General features: G+C 35.8%; 1 protein-coding gene across 1 annotated transcript; it reads right to left on the reverse strand.

Annotated features, from left to right (window-relative positions):
* Positions 1 to 895: 895 nt before the first annotated feature.
* LOC144835406 (uncharacterized) lies at positions 896 to 7,214 on the reverse strand. Its single transcript, XM_078690491.1, has 5 exons — positions 7,068 to 7,214; positions 3,231 to 3,339; positions 2,444 to 2,579; positions 1,912 to 2,063; positions 896 to 1,170 (listed from the first exon to the last, which is right to left on the reverse strand). Exons 1-5 carry the CDS (start codon positions 7,212 to 7,214, stop codon positions 896 to 898), a joined length of 819 nt encoding a protein of 272 aa, XP_078546617.1.
* Positions 7,215 to 22,879: the final 15,665 nt, after the last annotated feature.

Raw genomic sequence — 22,879 nt, forward strand, 5'->3', positions numbered from 1 at the left:
TTAGGCGAAACGTGAGTTAAATTTACCCAGGCCAAATCTTTGATTGAGTTTATTGATTAGACCTACTATAGGTTACTTGCTTTAAATCGTTTTTAAAACAATTTTTAGGTAGTTTAGTCGATGCTATATTATTTTCAATTCAATGCATATTATTCTTTATAAACTTGAATTATTAGAAAACATTTTGCGCATAACATTACTATTTTTTGTGCTAACTAATATTATTATGCCTATAACATGGTAATATTTTAGTCGATAGCTAAAAATTAACCAAATTAGCCAAGTATGCAGCATTCAATTATGATTTGACACTAAAAGGTTGTACATGAAGATTGTGTAGAGGTCGGAAGCCGTGGCTTGTCAAACAAACGGAAACTTAAATACTTTTCAAGATGTGTTTTGCGTGAATAAAAGTAAAATGAACAGAATAAATTAAAAACTAAGCGAAACGGCATTGGTATGTAGCTATACCATATTGAATGCCCGTTTCAAAACAATTGTACCCTAGTAATGTAGTTTTTATCTGTAATTTTGTTTATAATAATCTGAATGTTATGCCTTTCGGATGTGTTTTCTACTAATTTTTTTTGTGTTTTGTGATTTGTTTTGTCTTGCATATGCTTGGTCCTCCAAGCTGTGGCCTGGCATGTTTGTTACATTCTTAATATGTTTTTTATTTGAAATAAAGGATGACATTCAATTCGAAACTTCAAGCTTATACTTCACCACACAATTAATTTACATTATTTTTACAAAGGAAGAGTAAAATTACATTATTGTAATTTCACTCTTCCCTGTGTATACTCTGAATCACAAGACAAATATTTTCGTACAACGTAATTACCGTAATGTCCTTACGCCTAATAATATTGTTTTGTTAAAACACGGCACCATTCTATCTGCGCCATTTAATGTACCGAATGAGCACACTGTCAGACGCATATGTCTCATGGACCGTCATCTTTTTCTCGCTAGCCCCATCAATAACTACCATACCCTCACTTAAGAAAGCGAATGGTAGTTGTAGCAGTTTGCTACCGAGGTCTTTCTGCAGATCTGCACGGAGAGTGCTAAGAGTTCCAGCTAGATTTACGGACAGTAAACCAATCTTTTTCAGTGACTTTTCAGAAGTACATATCATGACGTGCATACTGGCTCGATCTTCCACATCTGAAAACAAGACAACAAAAGTGTGATGAAGCTGTAGGTAGTTGCCTTCCAATTTCAAAGTCCGGAGTTTAATCCTGGCCTAGTGCTAGTGTAACATCGACTCAATTGTTTAAGCTTCAATTCAGACGTCGGATTTAATTTAGTTTATATGTTTTTATTGGATCATCCTACTTTTATTATTCAATATGTTTTACATAGATCTCACAGTTATCACATAGATGTCTATTGTTTTTTAAGGTAAGTATATTTGTTTTCTTCTTAGATGAAAATAAACTACTTATAAATGAGGCGTCTAAAATCGTTTAACAATGGTGATTAGGCCTATTGATTCTCTACTATGAAATACTGCTTTTCCTCAGAAAGTTGATAAATCAGATGTTTTCCCCTCTCTGATGATATGTATCGAAAACAGATTTGCGAGTTGTTCCACCTGATAACTGAGTATTTTAAAATATAATACATAATAACATATATTATAAGTTTGTTTTTTCTACTCTTTTTTCAATATACATCAAAGTTTGAGGGCAAAAAGCATTCTAAACGGAGGAGATTATGTATCACCTACCGGTAAAAAAGACATAAAACGAGTAATTATGATGAGGTTAGAAGAAACAGGAAGGACGGAAGACTAACTTAAAAATATTAATTAGAATTAGAAATTTACAAATTACAATCACAATATTAACACTAGACTAAAGCCAATCAAGACAGACATACTAAAGAGCCTACAATGCTAAGTACCTTGTTCAGTTTCGCCGTCAGCAAAGCCTGGTGGTAAGGCTCTCACCAATATTTCTGGTGTTCTACATGGCGTGTTAAAACCTGGAGACTTGCTACGACTGGAAGACGGCCGAGACTGGTCTATAGACAACTGCAAATCATCCATTGAAATTCTACAAGAACACAGTAATCATTGTCTGATCTTTATTTTAATTTGTTGATGTTTAGTATTAGTTAATACAATAGTAATTTTGTTCTGATGAAACCAGGCTTAAATATCTCTTGAGTATATAAAAGATTGGAGACAATTTTCAAAAGCCGACGAGCAGTCTTAAAGTAACAAGTAAACTGAAATTGTATTTCTTTTAAAATTCACCCGTTTATTTTTGGCGTTGCTGTTCTATTGTTAGTCAACAACATTAAGACACAAAAATAAATATATATATTTTTTTTCCGGTGAAATCTTATGTAGAAGAATTTTACAGTAGGCGGAGGTATGCACTCTCGGAGTGGCGTTCTAGTATTTATTTAGCAAAGGATGATAAGTACTCACAATGGTTGAGATCCACCACTGGTATTGAGAACAGTCAGTGAAGTCTCTTCCTCACAATTATCTGCAAAGCTTGATATTTTAACTGGTGAGATATTATCGGTCAGCGACATTTTCTCTACTTTAGAAACGTTGTATTCTAAAAATAAAAACATAGAACATATTAATAGGCCTACACAGTTTCATAAAAAATCAAAACTCATACACAGTATAATTATAGTCACAAAAATAAATAATAAGTAATATTAAAATATTTATTAAGTAATATATATTCACAATAAATAAAAAGTTGATAACTAGAATTTAATTCGTCACTTTTTACGAAATAGGTGATCTTTGTGATAGAAGGTATTTTCTGGACATTTAATCTATAAAAAAATCTGCTTGAAACGCAAGATGCACGTTCGTAAAAAAAGAGTGGAGAAACATTATCAACCTAAAAGTACACTTGAGTTTGAGTCTCTGCTCAAATTCGACCTAACTAATGTATATTCAAATTGATAAGATTGGGAAAACAGCATTGCTTACTAATTTTCAGAATTGAGGTCTTTTCTGACTGAAGAGATTTTTCAACAGTGGAATTTACTTCATTGCGCCGATGGTGTTACACGAAAACTCTATAATTTTGTTCTGGCTGTTTTACTTTAGATTTCTAGTTATTTCGTGTGTATTTTATTGAGATCCAGTCACTTTTAACCACAGCATTGTCATTTTTCAGTTATTTGCCTTTCAATTCTGAATTAATATGTAAACTTTATTATATTTTATATAAAAACTGAATAATACTTACTAGTGGTATGGCAAACCTTGAACCAGGAAGCCAACAAGATGAACATCATTAAAATGCTTATGACTACAATCAATACAATGGCCCATATTGGAAAACCTGATGACTCACTCTTAAACGAAAAAAAAAATTAATTAATACAAAAAAAAAATATATATATATATATAAATCCAAAGGCAAATTACTGAAAAAAATGACAATGCTGTGGGTATCAGTGGCTGGATCTCAATGGAGATACAAAAATAAAAAGCGAAAAGCTAAATCAAAACGATAAAGTAAACAGCCAGAAAATATTAATATTAAATATATATAAACACAACAGGCAAAGAACATTAATTCTAAACCGCCCGGTGATATACTGAAATTTTATTAATTAATTTGAAACGATAATGATGAGAAAATCTGTGAGAATGAGAAAAAGTCGCCCCAACCGAGACTCGAACTCGGACCGCCTGCTTGATATGCAAATGTCCTAACCATTAGACCACTGGGGCTTCCATGGTATTGTTCGAACTCGATTGGATAGCGACTCTTTATATATATATATATACCACGCAAACCGAAGGCAACGTTAACAAATTTAAACCAAAAAGTTCCTGGAATCCACCTAAAAATCGTTGTCCAGCTTTAGAAACATTTATTCAGGCTATTGAGGAGGATGTACAAAACTACGTCCCGAGTCCAGATAAACGTGACAATCTCTCAAAACAAGAGAAGCAGGCCATTGCCAAATTGCGTCAGCGTAATGATATTATCATTAAACCCGCTGATAAAGGTTCTGCCACTGTTGCCATGGACATCAAATTTTATGAAGAGGAGTCCTTAAGACAGCTAAACAATCCTCTTCATTATCGTAAACTTACAACGGATCCCACCCCGGAAGTTGCGGATAAGGTGGCCAAATCTGTTTCTGTGATGGTAAAAAAACACTCCATCGATCCTAAGATTGGACCTCATTTGGCACAGGTCAATCCAGTTCCAGGCAGATTTTATTTCCTACCTAAAATCCACAAAGCAGGCAATCCTGGTAGACCCATTATTTCGGGCAATGGCACTGCTACAGAGAAAATTTCTGAATATGTGGATGATTTACTTAGACCATATGTGACTGATCTCCCTTCATACATTCAGGACTCCACGGACTTTATCCGCAAAATTAACCAAATTCAAAATTTACCTAATAATTCTGTTCTGGCTACATTAGATGTTTCATCATTGTATACTAATATCCCTCACGAAGAAGGAGCCGACGCATGTATTTTAAATTACATACAAATTCCAGGCAAAACGCCTACTAAAGCTCATTTACGAGAACTGGTCATGTTGATTTTAACCAACAACAATTTTATTTTTGGAAATGACCATTACCTTCAAATTCATGGCACAGCGATGGGCACAAAAATGGCGCCATCTTTTGCAAATTTATTTATGGGACAATTTGAGGCCAATTTTCTGTCCCTCCAACCAAACAAACCACTTGTTTGGTTTAGATACATTGACGACATCTTCATGATCTGGACCCATGGTGAAGATAATTTGGAATCTTTTCTTCTCAATATTAATGCAGCCCACCCAACTATCAAATTTACAGCTACCAAATCCACTAGTAGCGTTGATTTTTTGGACACTATAGTGACCATAGAAATGGTACACTCAAAACTGACCTATTCCGTAAACCCACGGATAAAAATATGTACCTGCTTCCTAGCAGTTGTCACCCCCGACACTGTACTAAAAACATACCGTACAGTCAAGCATTACGTATCAGACGTATCTGTTCTTCAGATTTAGATTTTCAGAATCGTACCGAAGAACTAACCGGACATCTCCGGAATAGAAATTACAAGAAGGAATACATCGAAACTGCTATAAAGAAAGCAAAGGATATTCCTCGATGTCAAACACTGACGTACAAACCACGTCAGCCAAAAAAATCGACCAGAGTGCCATTGGTCACAACCTACCACCCTAGGTTGCCTCCATTACGGGCTATTATTGAGAAACATATGCCCATTCTACAGTCCACAGAACGTCTCAGGACTGTCTTTCCGGAACCACCCATTATTGCATTTCGTAGACCTCCCAACCTTCGTGATATATTAGTCAGATCCAAATTTAAGAGTGAAATTAACTCTCATGACAGCCAAAATTTGGGCAGTCACCTTTGCGGCAAATCTTGCAAAACTTGTTCATTGGTTGATTCTACTGAAAAATTTCAGAGTAACCAAACTGGCCGCATTTTTCGGATAAGACAATCAATTAATTGTCTAACCAAAAACGTCATTTATCTCATATACTGTAATATTTGTGGCAAACAGTACGTCGGAGAAACAAAAAACACTCTCCGTATGAGAATGACACAACACAGATCAGCTATCAAAACATTAAAGCTTGATCAACCTGTAGCCGAACATTTTAATTCAGCTGGTCACTCGATTGCAAATTTCAGAGTTATTGCAATAGACCACGACGTCAAATGGAGCGACAAAACTCGCAAAGACAAAGAAAACCACTGGGAATTACTACTTAAAACCACAAAACCTTTTGGACTTAACATTAGGAACATACTCCCAGATCGGTAAAATTATTCGATTGACTACCAAAATTTAAGTTTCAATATTAACCACCATTTTAGCTTTTTTTAGTTCCAGTCCAAAATTGTTTATATCTCTACCAAGCTACCTTCTTTGTTTTCTACTCTTATTCAGTCTCCACCCACTATTCAACACGCTGTTTCTATTGTTATATTTCTTTTATTCCTGTCCACCCAGGCAGCATTTGCCAACTCATATGCTATGACTTTATCCAAATTCCCTCACTTGCACTGATGAAGGGCTAGTGTTGCCCGAAAGCTCTGCTAACTTTTCTGGCTGTTTACTTTATCGTTTTGATTTAGCTTTTCGCTTTTTTTTTATTTGTATCTCCATTGAGATCCAGCCACTGATACCCACAGCATTGTCATTTTTTCAGTAATTTGCCTTTGGATTTATATATATATATATATATATATAAATTGTATTTATTTAATTTAAATATGTATTGTCCCTTTGACTAATTCCAAAACATTTTTTACAAAATATATTTCGAAAAAAAGTGGGGTCATGTTAAAGTATCATAATAGTTAATAACTTTCACCAAAAATTAGTCCAAAAAAAGTAATTTAACCGAAATACAGACAATTTTTTGGTTCAAAAAATAACTTTGACTTCCAGTCAAAGTTTTCGATCAAAACATATCTCATAATGTAACGCGCTTGTTTGGCTACTCTGTATGCATAATCATAAACTTCCTCGCGATATGTGTGAGAACTACTTCTCAACCGTCACGAATTGTAAACAGTCCTAATTAGCATCATGCATACTCGTGGTTTGAAATCTTTGTTTACTTTCGCTCGTGACGATTTTCCAGACGAAATGTAATCAAATTAATTTACCTGTTAATTACGTAAACTTGTTGTTTTTGGCTCGAATTTTCGACTTAAAGTGAATAACTTTAATATTACTTTGATATGGCCAATTTAATTTTAGAATATTTTTTTTTTCATTTTTTGTGTTTCAAGGGACAATACATCTTTAAAATTATTGATTCTCGTTATTTATTTTTTTTTAAATAATTGAGGTTCCTGCAATAAAATACAATATTTTCCATATCTTGAAAACGAAAAAAAAAAAACACATTTTGATTGAGAACATCAAAGCATAATTAGAACTCCGACCTTTGAGACCCAACCCGCTATTATATAAAGAATGTAAACTTATCTCTGAATGTTATGCTATTTCACCACATTTGAATAAAATGTATAAATAGAAACAAAGACAACACATTAAAAAATAAACTTACTATATTTTCAGGTGCATAAGGTTCACCATCAAGCATCATATAACGTATATCTGCTTCCAGAACCTGTCCATCAAAGGTTAATGATATGCGACCTGCAGTAAGGTCACGATAAATGGCTTCCATTGTGTTTGCAGTATCTCCAGCCATTATAAAATCAAAGATAATAGAACCTGAAATGATAGATATTTTGAATAAATAATTGAGTTGTGTACTTATTTATTATGTACTTCAGTTGATAACATCATTGTCTTGGCGTTATTACTATTGTTGTCTATATATAAATTTACGTAAGGGCAAAATTCGGTAAATCTCGGTTTATTTCTAGAATGTTTACTCTATGGTATATAAAGTTGGTTCATACTTTCGGTACTGATTTTAACCATCTGATGTAACCCTGCTTACTAATTAAATTGAGTTAGGTAATTAGTTATTGACGATTAAAACGAATTTAGGTTCAACGATTTGCCCCAAACAGGGGTGTTTTCCGATCGTGGTATACACTGTCTAATGGATGTCCATCTTGAAAAATACCCGCCACAAAAATACGAGGAGGCTTCGCATTTTCCTATCTCCTCCTACGATAATTGTTTTTAATAGCTGAAAACCGGTTGAACAGCTAAAGTACACCATCATAATGTTGAAGACAGGCCGATTTTTTTTAAAAAATACTATTTTGATAGATTTAATATATGATTATACAAATGTATTGATTTGCGATGAATGGAACATCCCAATCTCTCAGTCTGCCAGAGTTTGGTTTAACACAAGTAGGTAAATTTATGAGCCCTTGATTTAACACATACGGTAGGTAAATATATGGGCCCTTTGAGAATAAACTTGCAATACTTTGACAATACTGTAACTATTTTTAGTCCTCATTTGAATCAAACATTTCTTACTGTGAATGTTCGTAGGCCTACTGTAAAAATATATACAGATAAACTTTATTACTGAGATTGTGGATAGGATCTACTGTTAGATATATAAACACATTATTATATACAAATAAACTTTATACTGACAGTTCCTTCTCAACGTTTGTATTAATTAATAATTACCAATAAAATAAACGTCGTAGTGGTGTATCGTGACATGTACTTTAATATTTCAATCGATTATGACAGTGACAGTTTTAACAAAGTATTAAATCGCAAATGTTTTACTGTATTTAGAGGTATATTATTTATAGGCCTATAAAACACGAAAACAATATTTCGTTACTGAGTGGATAAAGAATATATTTAAAAATTGTTCCTCTTTGTACCTATCCGCTTTCCCATCCCTCAACCCTAATATTAAAAAAAACCCATACAAAACACAAATTGTGTTTCTTTAAATGAGTCCAAATCAAAAATTTGGACTCATTTTGTGATAAGTTTCTCCTTCGGAAGTAATTCCCAGGGTGCTAATTTTAGTTGACTACATAAATCATCGTGTCTATTTATTCGTTTCTGTAAACGAATGTATTATAGTCCTGCGGTAGGCCTACGTACATTTGAAATCGCCAGTTTTGTGACGCTGAAATTACTGTGTATTCGCGAACCATCTGTGGGCACGACCTAGATGGTACGCGAGCGAAGCGAGCGTACCATCTAGTTTTAAATAATTACTAAAAAAAGCTTTCATCTGTGTCAACAATTAGATTATTCGATGAGCTGAAAAGTGTTGTGCTATATAATAAAATAATATAAACTTGAACATTAAACACCACAAGAATGTTATTTACACTAAAGCTCTGTCTACATTACCACACATTATGACATCATATCACTACCATATTTGGGCATATCACTACCATATTTTGGTACATCACACCTTTTTTGTCAAACTAGTTTGATAGTGTAGACAGAGCTATACACAGTGTACAACACTTTCCTCCCAGACTCTGGATTAGGTTACAGCAATTGCCACACAAATTGCTTAAAAGAAGATTTTAAAAGTAAAGAAATCCCAAGTTGAAATGTTTCTAAATTGTTTACACTTACCTTCACTGATTTCTACTGAAGTAATAGTGACGTCAGGGTATGAAACAGTAAAGTTATTAATAAAGTTGATTGCAAGATAGTCTTCTTTTCTTGTGACAACTGTTGCATAGTCTCCGTAAAACCTCAAGCCTACTTTGACTGGATTTTCTTTATGTTTATCAACATTGCTTACATCAAATGGATCTAACTTTGTAGACAGGTGATAGTCACTGCTTGGGACGGTAACCAACTCAATTTCTAAGACATATTGGAAACCATTAGCACTGATGGATAAGTCATGGAAACTGCCTTTTGCTGATATTAGATTGAGTTTAGTAGTCATCTGGCCTTGTAAACTACCACGGTAATTATCTGGCATGTATAAACTTATGGTAGCTATCCAAGTATAACCCTGAAAAATAAGAAACTTCCTTGATGGAGGTTATTTTATTTTTGGAGCTTGATATTAAGCTCTGGCTACACTATCAAAATAGTTTGACATATTTATATGGGCACATCACATTTTTTTGTCACAAAAAGTTTGATAGTGTAGACAAAATAAACAATGGCATGTGGTTATTATTGAAAAATCGTCTCAGCTGAAGTATAGGTGGATTTCAATTGAAGAGCGAACTTTAATCAAAACAGGGAAGCATTCATCAAGGAAATCCTAAAACTAGAACATTGTGTTTAGCAAAAATAAAAATTTACCTTGATATCAAGATTTTCTGCAATGTTCATTGTAAAATCTTCAATTAGATTAAACTGAATGTCAAATCTTTCAAAAACCTTGAGTGGACTAGTAGGTTGATCAGCGATTGAAATATGGAATGCACTCTCACTGACAGAAAACACTGTTGAGTTGGTACTTTCTAGCATGGATGTGTTTGGATAAACAATGCTGAATTCCAAGAAGTTTCCACTTCCAGGCTTGGTAATGGTGAGATCAGTGAAGTTGGCCCAGCCATGTAATATCTCTACTGTGTTGTTGCTAACCAACTTTGCAGCAGATACTCCCGAGTTATGAAGACTTGCCTGCATTTTCCATGGGTGAGAAGAATGCCCAAGATTGGCTACAATTTCACCCTAAAATATGAATATAAAAGCTTTTCTTAGCTTTGGTAGTCACTAGTGACACTAAATAGTTTTGGTAGTCACATGTTAAACTATAACTTTGGTAATCACTAGTGGCACTAAATAGCATTCATAGTAACTACTGGTGTAGCACTAGCTTTGGTAGTCACTAGTGGCACTAAATAGCATTCATAGTAACTACTGGTGTAGCACTAGCTTTGGTAGTCACTAGTGGCACTAAATAGCATTCATAGTAACTACTGGTGTAGCACTAGCTTTGGTAGTCACTAGTGGCACTAAATAGCATTCATAGTAACTACTGGTGTAGCACTAGCTTTGGTAATCACTAGTGGCACTAAATAGCATTCATAGTAACTACTGGTGTAGCACTAGCTTTGGTAGTCACTAGTAGCACTAGCGTTGGTAGTCACTAGTGGTACTGTCTTTGGTAGTTGTAATGCTATGACTTATGGGAATAATGACTTTAATAACGCAATAGACAACTGTGTAAACTTTTATAACTTTTAATGCAGAAACTCCAGAATCAAGATGGCTGTCAAAACCATGTGCACGAATTGTGCGGTGTGGGGGCGCTGTACACATTACGGTTGTGTTCAGGCTTACAATATCATTACATCCCCTTTACTGAAAGATGGAAGACATATGTATCAAAATGTGATTTACTTTTAGACATAATAGATAGCTTGAATAGATGCTGGATATCTTCAGCATGAGTATGAATATGAGAAAACTGAATAAAGACTATTTGTAAAACAAATGTAACTTTTAACTTTGTTTATAACTATCAGTTCAAGAATCAGTGTCTTTGTATCATGTTTATGTATTATTATTAGAGTTATTCGCGAATCTTGCGGGCTTCCTAATATGTCGACTACTTCTTCGTAGGATTGATCCATCGGACATTTCGACGTCATATGATCTCGGTTCAGCGCGTTTGTTTTGAACTGTTCCGGGTTCCCATTTACAATGATTTGCTTCATTCTTATTCACTCTAACGCTTTCCCCCTCTTTTGGGTCTTGCGATTGTTTCGCGTGCTTGTTATAGTAGCGTTTTTGCGTTTCTTGACGATCAGCGAGTGCGTTATCAACTTCGCTATGGCCATCGGCGATTCTTACTGGCATGTTTGATTTGTAAATCCTTTTGTTGAGGATCTCTGCGGGAGATGGTAGTCTACTGTCGATTGGGGTTGATCTGAGTATCAAGAGTGCGCGTTGCGGATCTTCTTTGGACTCGATAGCTTTCTTTAGCGTATTTTTGACAGTTTGTACTTGACGTTCTATGAATCCATTTGATTGACTGTATCTTGGCGATGTTTTGACAAGAGTGATGCACCAATTTTCTGCAAATCGCTCAAACTCCTCGGAGACAAATTGCGGACCGTTGTCACTAACGATTTCGTCTGGGGTACCGTGCTCAGCGAATATTTCTTTTAACACGTTGACGACTGTTTTAGATGTGGTCCCACTGCGTAGATTCTTGACGATTGGGAATTTTGAGTAGTAGTCGCAGATGATGATATAGTTTGAGCCGTTTAGTGCGAACAGGTCTGCTCCTAGTCTTTGCCAAGGTCTAGTAGGTATTTCATGCTGGATTATTGGTTCCTTCTGTTTTCGTCGTGCGTGTTGCTGACAAATTTCGCAGTTCTCAACTTTTGTGCGTATTGCGTCGTTCATGTTCGGCCAAAATACCGCTGTGCGTGCTCGCAATTGGGTTTTTGTGGTGCCAAGATGTGCTTCGTGTAGCTTGTCGAGGATGTCCTGTCTTAAGGACTCAGGGATCAGATAACAAGTGCCTTTGAGGATGATTCCATTTGCTACAGAGAGTTCATCGCGATATGACCAATATTTGCGGATATCTTTACAAACTTCCTTTCGCGTCGTTGGCCACCCTTCAATTATAGTGTCGCGCAGCTTTACAAGTTCGTCATTATCGTCTGTCGCTTCGCGGATGGTGCACTCCTTCGCTGCGGAGAAATGTACGTTATCGACCCTTATGTCTAGCTTGATCTCGTCAGCGTCATCTTTGTTTGGCATTCTGGAGAGACCGTCTGCAAGTGGGATCTCTTTCCCTGGTCTGTATTTTATGTTGCAGTTATAGCGTTGGATGCGTAGAAGCATGCGCTGTAGCCTTGGCGGTGAAGCTTTCAGATTTTTCAAACTGATCATTTCCAGCGGCTTATGATCGGATTCAATGATGAATGGCTTTCCGAATACATATGTATGAAATCGCTCACATCCGAAGACGCATGCTAGCATCTCTCGTTCAATATTCGCGTAGCGTCGCTCAGTTGGCGTTAGGCATTTTGAGGCGACCGCGACTGGCTTGCCATCTTGTAGTAGACAGGCGCCTAGACCGTATGAAGAGGCATCTACCTGAATAACGCTATCTTTGGTTTTGTCAAAATAGTGCAGTTCGTATGGAGCTGTGATTGCGTCCTTTATGCGTTGCATCGCTTGACTATGACTTTGCGTCCACTCGAATATCGCTTCCGATTTAAGTAGGTCTCTGAGTGGTTGGGTTAGGTCGGCTAACCTTGGGACGAATGATCCCATGTATGTAACGATGCCTAGTATAGAGCGGAGTTCAGATATGTTGGTTGGATCGGATAAGTTCGTAATCGCTACAAGTTTCTTGGGGTCTGGTCTGACACCAGTATCGCTGTAGATTTGGCCGAAGAAGCCGATTTGTTTCTGTTTTATCGCGCACTTTTCTGAGTTAAATGTGAGGCCTTCCTCTGCAGCGACTTTCATAAGATTGCGCAGGTTGGCGTCATGACTCGCCTCTGAGTCGCCGTGTACACCGATGTCATCTGCTATGCCAGCAGTACCTGGGCAGCGTTCAAGAATCTGGTCCATTTTTGCTTGGAACACGTCCTGGCTCATTTTCAGCCCGAATGGTAGTCGCTGGAAGCAAAATCTGCCAAAAGGCGAGTTAAATGTGGTAAGCGGTTGCGAGTCTGGGTGCAGTTTGACTGCCCAATAACCATTTTTCGCGTCAAGCTTAGAAAAATGTTTGGAACCTGCGAATTTGTGCGAAGTTTCTTCTAGCGTTGGCGTATGGTGATGCGGACGTTGGATCGCTTTATTCAAGTCTTTGGGGTCGAGGCAAATACGAAGGTGACCGTTAGCTTTGCGTGTGTAGGTGATACTGTTGACCCACTCAGTCGGCTCAGTGACTTTGCGTATTACACCTTCCTTGAGCATTCTGTCGAGCTCTAGCTTTATTTCGTCGTGAATTTGGATTGGGCATTTTCTAGACGAATGGATTACTGGTCTGGTATTAGGATCGAGAACGATCTTGTATTCACCCTTAAAGTTGCCTATTCTATCAAACTGCTTCGGGTAGATTGCTTTCAGTTGGTCTACGGACTCTATGAATGAGTTGCTAACAGTGTCGCATTTAATTGATACTAGATCAAGCCCTCGCAGTGATGGTAGTCCCAATATAACCGGACCATCACATTCAGCAACGTAGAAGTCGGCTTTGTGTTGTACGTTGTTGTGAGTACAATCAATAGTCAGAATACCATGATGCCGGATTTCGCTACTGTTGTATGCAGTGAGCTTCGCGTTTGATTGCTTTAACATGGTGTGCATCCGACGCCTTGGATACATATTACGAAATGTTCTGACAGGAAGAACGTTACCCTGTGCGCCCGTATCTAGCTTGACTTTTAGGGTGGCTGGCGTACCATCGATAAGAGAAATGTTGAGCGTAGCAAACGCTTCATCGGTGCTAAGCGAATTAATATGAATGCTATCAAATTCTAGTACGCTATCTCCTTCTACGGATGTGGCCTGTAATTCTACGCTTTTGTTGTGCTTTTTTTTCTCACAAACTTTTTCCCAGTGGCCTTTCCTCTGGCAAAAGTTGCATATTGCGTTATACGCTGGGCATTTGCCCTTCTGGTGCTTTTGGCCACAGTATCGGCATGGCTTGCCTGTGTGTTGGGGTTTTGGATTGGGTCTAGGTGGCGCCCTCTTATTATGCCGCTTCATGACGTGCACCTGTTTGTCAGGGTTTAACACTGACATGCTGGCCTTTGTTGCCTCATGTGTTCTGGCTGTGTCTATCGCTTTGTCTAGCGTTAAATCGCTGGAAGCTATAAGCTTCTTTTGGACCTCTGTGGAATTTGTCCCAGTGATTAATTGCTCAATGATTCGTTCATCGAATTCTGAGAGATTATTACTTACGTTTTGCCCGTCGTTGCTTGCGACTGCGTGCGTAAATTTGCACTTCTGTGCTTGCAAACGTAGCCTGGCGACGTAATCGTCCACCTTTTCACCTGATGCTTGTTTGAGCCTACCAAACTCGAATCTCGACAATCTGAAATTTGTCTTGGGTGTGAAATGTTTCTCCAACCTTTCGAGTATTGACTTAGGCGTCTGATCATCCTGGTCCATTCCCCATGAATTAAAAATTCTCAGTCCTTCTTGACCTAGCCAAATCAAAATGTAAGTCACCCGTGACGGATCGTCCTTGCATACCTTGGCGAGAGGACCCTTGAACAGCAGCTCGCAATATTGCTTAAAATTTGCGATTTCTGCAGACATGTTGCTAGCCTGGTAATTGATGCTTGGCTTGGTGATCGAATCCATTTGGCTGCCACCATGTAATGCTATGACTTATGGGAATAATGACTTTAATAACGCAATAGACAACTGTGTAAACTTTTATAACTTTTAATGCAGAAACTCCAGAATCAAGATGGCTGTCAAAACCATGTGCACGAATTGTGCGGTGTGGGGGCGCTGTACACATTACGGTTGTGTTCAGGCTTACAATATCATTACAGTAGTCACTATGAGTGGCAGTATTGCTTTTAATAGTCTCTAGAGGCACTATTGCTTTTAGTAGTTATTAGAAACAATAGGTTTGGTAGTCCCAAACAACCATATACAGTAGATAGCTTATAGTAAATAGCTTTAATAGTTAGTAACTAGTGTAACGAAGGTTTAGTAATCACTATTGGCATTTTATTATCTTTGATAGTCACTAGTGACGCTATTGTATTGGTAGGCACTTGTGGCACTATGAATTTTACCGCGTCACTAGTGGTACTACAGATTTGTTAGTCAATAGTGGCACTATAGTTTAGGCAGTGGCAGCGTAGTTTGAAGATTGAAATACTTCTTTACCAATCTCTGTTGCTGCCATAGAACCAGAATTGTTCATATCACCATCAATATGATTATGGAGGAAATGGATAGATATCTCGTAATTGGCAATTTAACTGTTATGTGGTTGACATAGAAAGAAAAAATATCAATAAACATACATTATTGTTTAGTATACAGATGCAAGGTTGAACCACAAATGGTTGGTACTCAGTAGCATCCGCCGGTTGTACACGTATACTCATAGAGCTTGGAAATTCATAGATGATCTCTACTCCTAGCTCACTGGCCATTGCCTCCTCCTCTTCAGTCTGCTTCTCAGCATACCTGATTTAAATTATGTTTATTTTTATGTTTATGTTTATTATGTACAAAATACGGGTATAAACGTTAGATCGGGTAAAAATGAGTCACACATGCCGGGAATACAATTAAAGTATTTGATAGGATACATGTTAAAATGACGCAATTGCTGACTCATAAATGGATCGACAAATTCAAATTTGTTATTAACCTCAAAAGAAAGGCAGTCATCAGTCCTCTACTTTGCTAATTTCTTGTTGTATGTAAGATATCGAATTTAAATGCTTCAAAATGGACTAACGTTTCATTGCCTGTACTTGGACCTCCTGTTTCATTTGTTGCTCTCACGCCCCCTGTTGGGTCTACAGCTGGTGGAGAAGGATCGGTCATAGCTAATGATGTAACCTCAACTTCAAGGCTCTCTGACAAAGTATCAGTCTGTGCTGCGTTAACTAATTCTGTTTGAAGGTTAACAAGGTCATCATATTGAAGGATTGAATTACCTGTAATGAAGAAAATAACATTCTTGTTGTTGGCTATACAAAAAATGTTGATTAAAAAAAATATCTTCAACAATAATGTTGAATTACTTATTATTTACCTAAACTATCTGAACTGTTTAATGATTCACTTGGTGATTCCCCAATCTCCATTACAACTTTAATTTCGTTGGATCTTTTTCGACGTTTGCCTTCTCTAATGACACTAACAACTCGAATCTGAGACTCATCGATTCCAAGCAAACTGGCAAGATTGTTAACAAGATCTTCTTCGTAGAATTCATCAACATCAACAGGAGCCACACCAACATCAACCATTACAACTGGTGTGGTGATAATGTCAATTGGATCACTACCGCGTATGAGTATCCAAAGAATCTGCCAATCGCGATCAAAATAGTTCTCGCCATAAATGTTGGAGTCAGGAGTTGGCATGAACTGATCGTCTGGTCCGTTTGGATTTTCTGGAACCCATATGAACGTATCTCCATACAGCTGCCCGTTATTTGGCATGACATAGCGACCTTGGTGGTACACATCTAAACGTTGAGGATTGGCATACCATATGCCGACAACTATTTTCTGATCTGGAGTTGTGTTCAGAAAACGAAATCTTAACTTTTCAGGATTTGTTGAACTCATATACATCTCATAAGTCTCTCCAATTGCAACGATAGACATAAATGTGCTGATGCGCTCTTGACATGTGTACCCATGACACCAGCCGTGATCTTGAGGTCCATTGATCAAATCAACGTAACCATTAGACAAAATAGCGATAGGTGAAAGACGTCGTACTTCTGTGTCTGGGTCAAGACTTTCAATTATCAACATAGCATATTCGTAGTCATAGCATTCAAAAGCCTGCCAAGAGTCATGCCATATGCAGTCTTCTGTACCAATAATACCTTAAAGAAAAAGAGCAAATTATATACAAATAAAATCTACACAGAATAGTAACTCTCTAAATCAGGAGGCCAATAAAACACTAACATGCTGTTGAAATGCATTCTGAAAACAAGCGTTCAAAATCTATTATAGAAAAGATTTTTTTCAACTAAATCTTGTTTTTGGACAATTTCTTGTTTTCATGGATTCTAAGCTATTCTTCCTAAAGTCAAGATAGTTAAGAAGTGCTTAAGAGAAAGGTTGTCATTATTAATTAACCAGTTATTTTTCATAATGAATGACTTTGTATTTGATGAGAGACTATGCCACAAGTTATTTGGAAACCTGGTTTAAGCAAAACAACCTTGAGTTAAAATACCGTTAAGATGATATATTTGCTAATTTGACGATACTTGACAGTTTACACTAAAACCTAAATCAACCAACCTTTATATGGACATTTTTTATCATATGGAATTCTACTACCATCGATGTCAGTAACCATAGCTTTTGGAATCCTGTAGTCACCAACTCCACGTCTCGGATCTCCATCCCATTCGTATGCAGAATCTGGAATTAGGTAACCTGGTTGTGATCGTCCTAGAAGTCCGCCATCTTCATCTCTGATCATTGCTTTCTTAAATCCATCACAGTCCATGTCCACACAATCCGAAGGATCTACTTTACTAATTATATAATTAAATAAAAAAATAATTCCAAAGTAAGTTGATTAATTATAACACATACTATTCCCGTGGCCTTGCACCGCAGTATACATTAAACTACTACAATCATGTTTAGATCCAAGCAACACTGTTTACAGCTTGACAAGATTTTTATAAGAATCTTGCAGTAAGGATGAGTTTTAGTTTGTATGTTGTATAAGAAAAAAACATGGTCATCAAATTAATTCAAGTAACACATTTCCTTGGGTTATATTCATTTTGTATATATTGTTTTCGTGTTCAACTTAAGAATCTTCAGCAATATGAAAGATTCACACTTTCAAAAGCAGGTGGCAGGCAGAATAAATATACTGTAAGTGGTGAATACTTACGATAGAGGAGGTCTATGTATGTAAACCTTCGGGTGGATACCATCTTCATTTGCCGGGTTGGTCATAATAGCGTAATGGTCTTTATTACAGATGGTACCAAAATAGGAGAAGGTGACATCTGTTGATACAGAAAGATGCACCATCTCAAAAAATAAATTGTTTACCTTTTTGAATAGTCAAATATGTTCATTTTGGGTTATTATTATACAAACAAAGCCAAAAGTACCTTGATTGTCTTCACAGTGATCAAGGGCTTCTCTCGTCCAGTGCTCACCTTGACCAGAGGAAAGGCATGGGCCAATAAGTATGAGGTAGATACTAGATGCAGGGGCAGCCATATTATTATTATTATGATTTCAACACAGAATTAATAAAAAAATATATTAATTGATAAAACAGAACTACCGGAAAACCTCCATTTTCTTAAGGTGGTGAATATATTTTTTAGGTTTATCAAAGTAGAGAGGCTTATTTCATGCTTACCGTTTTCCCATGCAAGAAAACAACCGTAATCAGCAGACTGCCAATGGTATGATATAAATAGTAACTGTCAAAATAATGGAAAGATTTATATTAGACACTACGCATTTTTAAATATGCACCACTATCATTAAACGTGATTGTACTCGACCTCTATATCCAAAGAATCATGATATTAAGTAGGAAACCTTGCAATGTTATTGACCAACTAACATACCTGAAACTCATCACAATCAAAGAACGGACTTGTACCAATTATAAAAGATGACTCCATTCTCACATACTTATCAACAGCTTTATGACTAAGAGAAGATGGACCAAAGACAAATGGCATCACCCCAATATTGTTATCAGCAAGAATAAATCCAGTCATTACAACGGAACTTGACAATTGGAAATAAACTCCATAATCCCAATTCTTCCAGATGAAGAAATTAGCGATCTTTGTACAGCCCCTCTGACCATCCTCGTTCATAAGATGGATACCGTGCAAAGAAGTGTGTCCTTCGTTGTTATTCCACTGACTTTCAACGTCACAGATCATGATTTGAATAATAATAATTTGAATGTTTCTTGTTAGAAGGCCTACTTCAGCAGCTTCGGTGTATGTCAGAGATCCATCTTCAAGAGTAACCGTTTCAGCTGGAATAGTGTGTAATGCAGTTAAAATAATTTATTTTCTATTCTTCTATATGTTTAATACAATAACATAAACCTCTCTCGATTTTTCAAAAAGTGTATTCTTTGTGCAAGCCAAAGGTTATCCAGTTTTTGATAAATGAACTGTAATATAATAGGGGAAACTAAGAAGAAGAATTAATTAAGTTAGTTGCAAATGTTTCGAATTCTAATTCACTATCATTATCTCTTTACACAATTCTGGTCTTAGAGCAAAACTCTACTATTACACTCGATAATAGTAATTCGACAAATTTGTCTCAATTTTCGAGGACATGGCTCGTTTGCAGCTTATGTTGTTTATGTTCAAAGAAACTAACTTTAGTGGTACTATTGTGAGCACTACGGGTGTACAAGTAACATTTATCATACCAAAACAATTTTAAGCAATTTTAAAAGCATTTTAAGTTTTACAGGGAATGTGATCAAAGTGAAGGTGAAAACAGCCATTTAAATGAATTCAATGACTAATAAATATTATGACATTTTAACAGTATTTAATATAATCATAACAAATAAGACAACAAGATAACAGTATACACACTCCAATATTGATAATGATAAGCGAATCTAGTTATTTTAAAATAAATACCTATGTGTTTATACTTGGCTGTGTCATTGATTCGTACAGTATGTTCATCAACGATTTCAATTATCATGAACGTTTCAGTTTCCCAAGCCTCATACGATGTTGATGCCACCACAATCTCATCTCCTACTTGCCAAGTTACATTTTCTTTAAGATGAAAATACGACTTTTGTTATTCAACTGGCCATATAATGACGTCACAACGTCGGATTGGAAAAATGTTCACATGAATTCGTATCTACAATCCAATAGCTTCCAGAAAACGTTTCATGATCATGATTATAGCTTTTTATTCTGACGAGCTATAACAGACTGAAATTTACTGGAAAGAAGAAAATAAGTGACCCAGGTTATTTAAATTTTTTCAACATGATGACGTCATAAAATTAAAATATTTTTAACTCATGCGAAAGATAGTTCATTTACCTACAAAATATCAAAATCGGGGTGAAAATGGAAAACGGATAAGTGAAGATGCGCTCAATTAAATGTGATACGCTATGACGAAAGATACAAAAATCCTATATTTTATATTCGCGTGGCCACACGATGACGTCACAATGTCCGGTTAGCCATATTAATGCATGATCCAATATCTACAACTCATCAACTTCCAGAATACGTAATAAAAATAACTTTTACTGTTTAGTTTAGAAACTACGACTGTTTAAAAAAAGGTTTTGATAAATTTTGACGAATTTTTGAACTTTTTCATCAAAAACGCACGTAAATTATCCAATTCGACGTGCCCGTATGACGTAATTTTAGGTCGAAATTGTTCAAAAGTTGGTAAAATTACTAGAAAAGGGTGGAAAAACATAAATCACGCGAAAAAAAATTATACTGTTTATACTGTATATACTATATGACACAAAATTGACAGAATTCGGCACTAACAGCATATGATATTCTTCAATTCAGGTCATAATGCCATAATCTTTTTCCTTTTGCAAAATTCCAACGTATGACGTGCGCGTGGCGTTTGTCGTACGGATAACTAACTCGTCAAAGTGACGAGTTCAAATCTAGTTCGTATTATAATAGTCAACAATGTTATTTCTTCTTCTACCTTTTGACCAATATAATTTATTTTGTCAAATGTAGACTACTATTATAAACTTGATAAACATTTACACAACAGAGGAAATCCTGGATAAGTACGGTCCTGATAATATACGAGTTGAGAAACAAGTACATGGACGATTGAACATTTTATTGCATGGTTTATTTATACTATATATCACTTTATAGTAGTTACTGTACAATTAAAGCTTAAATTAAAGGCCTTCGCAGTGTCCACTTTAATATGGTTGTAGATATAAAATCATAACAAAATAAACTGTATACATTTTCCATTATATATAATTGCTAAAAAAAAAATTTCAATACTTTGTCAGTAAAGAAAAACTAACACAAAACGCGTTTTGCTCAATATTTCCAAACTATGGCTTTGGCTTCAGGGCAGTACGGTATCTTGTAATTGTCTTTTCGGCTGGTGTGTCGTAAGAGAGTATGAAACAAAGTTCATGATCAGCTTCTTCTAAAATTAACGTGGCCTATTCTGCCTAATGTTCCACACCTACATTTAATCTGACTGGAATAGAATTTGGAACTTACCCGGAGTTCCAGATCGTGGCCAAATACTTCTTATTGTTGGTGTTCTACTACTTGTGTACTAGTTGAAAAATCAGTTTACAGTATAATATAAACGATATTTTATACTGCATGTTTTCACAATAATTATTTTTCCACACACATGGTGGTTTATGTCTGCTTTTAGATAAATGATGAATAATTGATTAGCACACACATTTTAGTACAGTTAGGGAGTTGTTTTAAACCTACAACATGGTTGTTAGAGTTGTTGGAAGACACTATATCCACCAAGCCTACTATAATTTACTGATAGTGTCAAATCCTTCTCTCCCCCATGGAGATTAGGGCCATGTACTTATGTCTCCTACGCTTCTTTGATTGGGGCTGCCTCTCTTCCAGCATCCTGTACCCCGATATGTACATTTAATTAACTTTCAAGATTCCAGACATTTCATTGGTCCTGCACTTAAAATGGAAATTTACTTTGCTTGGTATAATTAGAACAATAAAATAACAATGAAAAGATATACAATAAAATGCCAAAAAAATACTATATGCCAATGTTAAAACAATTTTTTTTAATGCAGTGTAGAATTATAATATTATAAAAGTAAATACAGTACTTAATCGTAATTACCTTAAATTTGCATTTATTAGTCCTAGTGCAGTAGGTATCAACTTCTTTCCCATCGACTAAAAGGTAAATGGTATATTCACCGATATGTGCAGCTCTATCATAAACAAAAACAATAAATAAACTAGATATTATAATATCATAAACATGCTGGAGTTATGAATTTGTGTGTGTTGAAATGTCAATAAATAATAGGAAAGTTGAACACAGAATACGGGGCGCCTTTCGGGACATTATTAATTTTGTCAACATAATACGATTATGTGACACATAATTGATTCTATTCGGACAAAAACAATTTTGCATCCACATAATTCATTCTGTGAAGCCAAAATTCATTCTGTGTCAACAAAATAACTATGTAGACTTGGTAAATTTTGTGTCGACAAAATTAATTTTGTGTCAACAAAAATCATTTTATGTCGACAGAAGTCACACCGTGTCGACAAAATTCATTTCGTGTCAACAAAATTAATTTTGTTTTGAAAAAATTCATTTTGTGTTGACAAAATTCATTTTGTATCGACAAAATTCATTTTGTATCGACAAAATTCATTTTGTGTTGACAACATTATTTCTGTTTGATGAGACTATTCGAGCGTGGTACAGTACGTTTTGACATGCAAATTAGAAGGCGGAGCTTAAAAGTGAAAAAGGTAATGACAGCGCGGGAATTATTTCTGCAGTGCAGGCGTATTGATAGCTGCATGCGTCTGTATTTAATACTGTATATTACTATAATATTAATAATCTATTTTACAATATCGGATATAATCAGTTGCATAATTTGACAATTGAGCACGCATTTGATATCTACATCGTCATTAATAATTAATTATTTATATCGGAAAAAGAAATTAGCAGAACTTCAGAACTACACATTGTACAATGATTGTTTAACTGTTATTAT

Source organism: Antedon bifida, chromosome 2 (genome assembly GCF_963402885.1).
Source record: "Antedon bifida chromosome 2, ecAntBifi1.1, whole genome shotgun sequence".
In the NCBI taxonomy this organism is placed as follows: domain Eukaryota; kingdom Metazoa; phylum Echinodermata; class Crinoidea; order Comatulida; family Antedonidae; genus Antedon; species Antedon bifida.

Coding starts and splice junctions, on each gene's coding strand:
- LOC144835406 (XM_078690491.1), bottom strand. CDS start 7,214: ATGGCTGGAGATACTGCAAACACAATGGAAGCCATTTATCGTGACCTT. Junction 2,580..3,230: donor CAAGGTTTGCCATACCACTA/GTAAGTATTATT, acceptor TTTTATTTTTAG/AATACAACGTTTCTAAAGTA. Junction 2,064..2,443: donor AGTGGTGGATCTCAACCATT/GTGAGTACTTAT, acceptor GTGTTCTTGTAG/AATTTCAATGGATGATTTGC.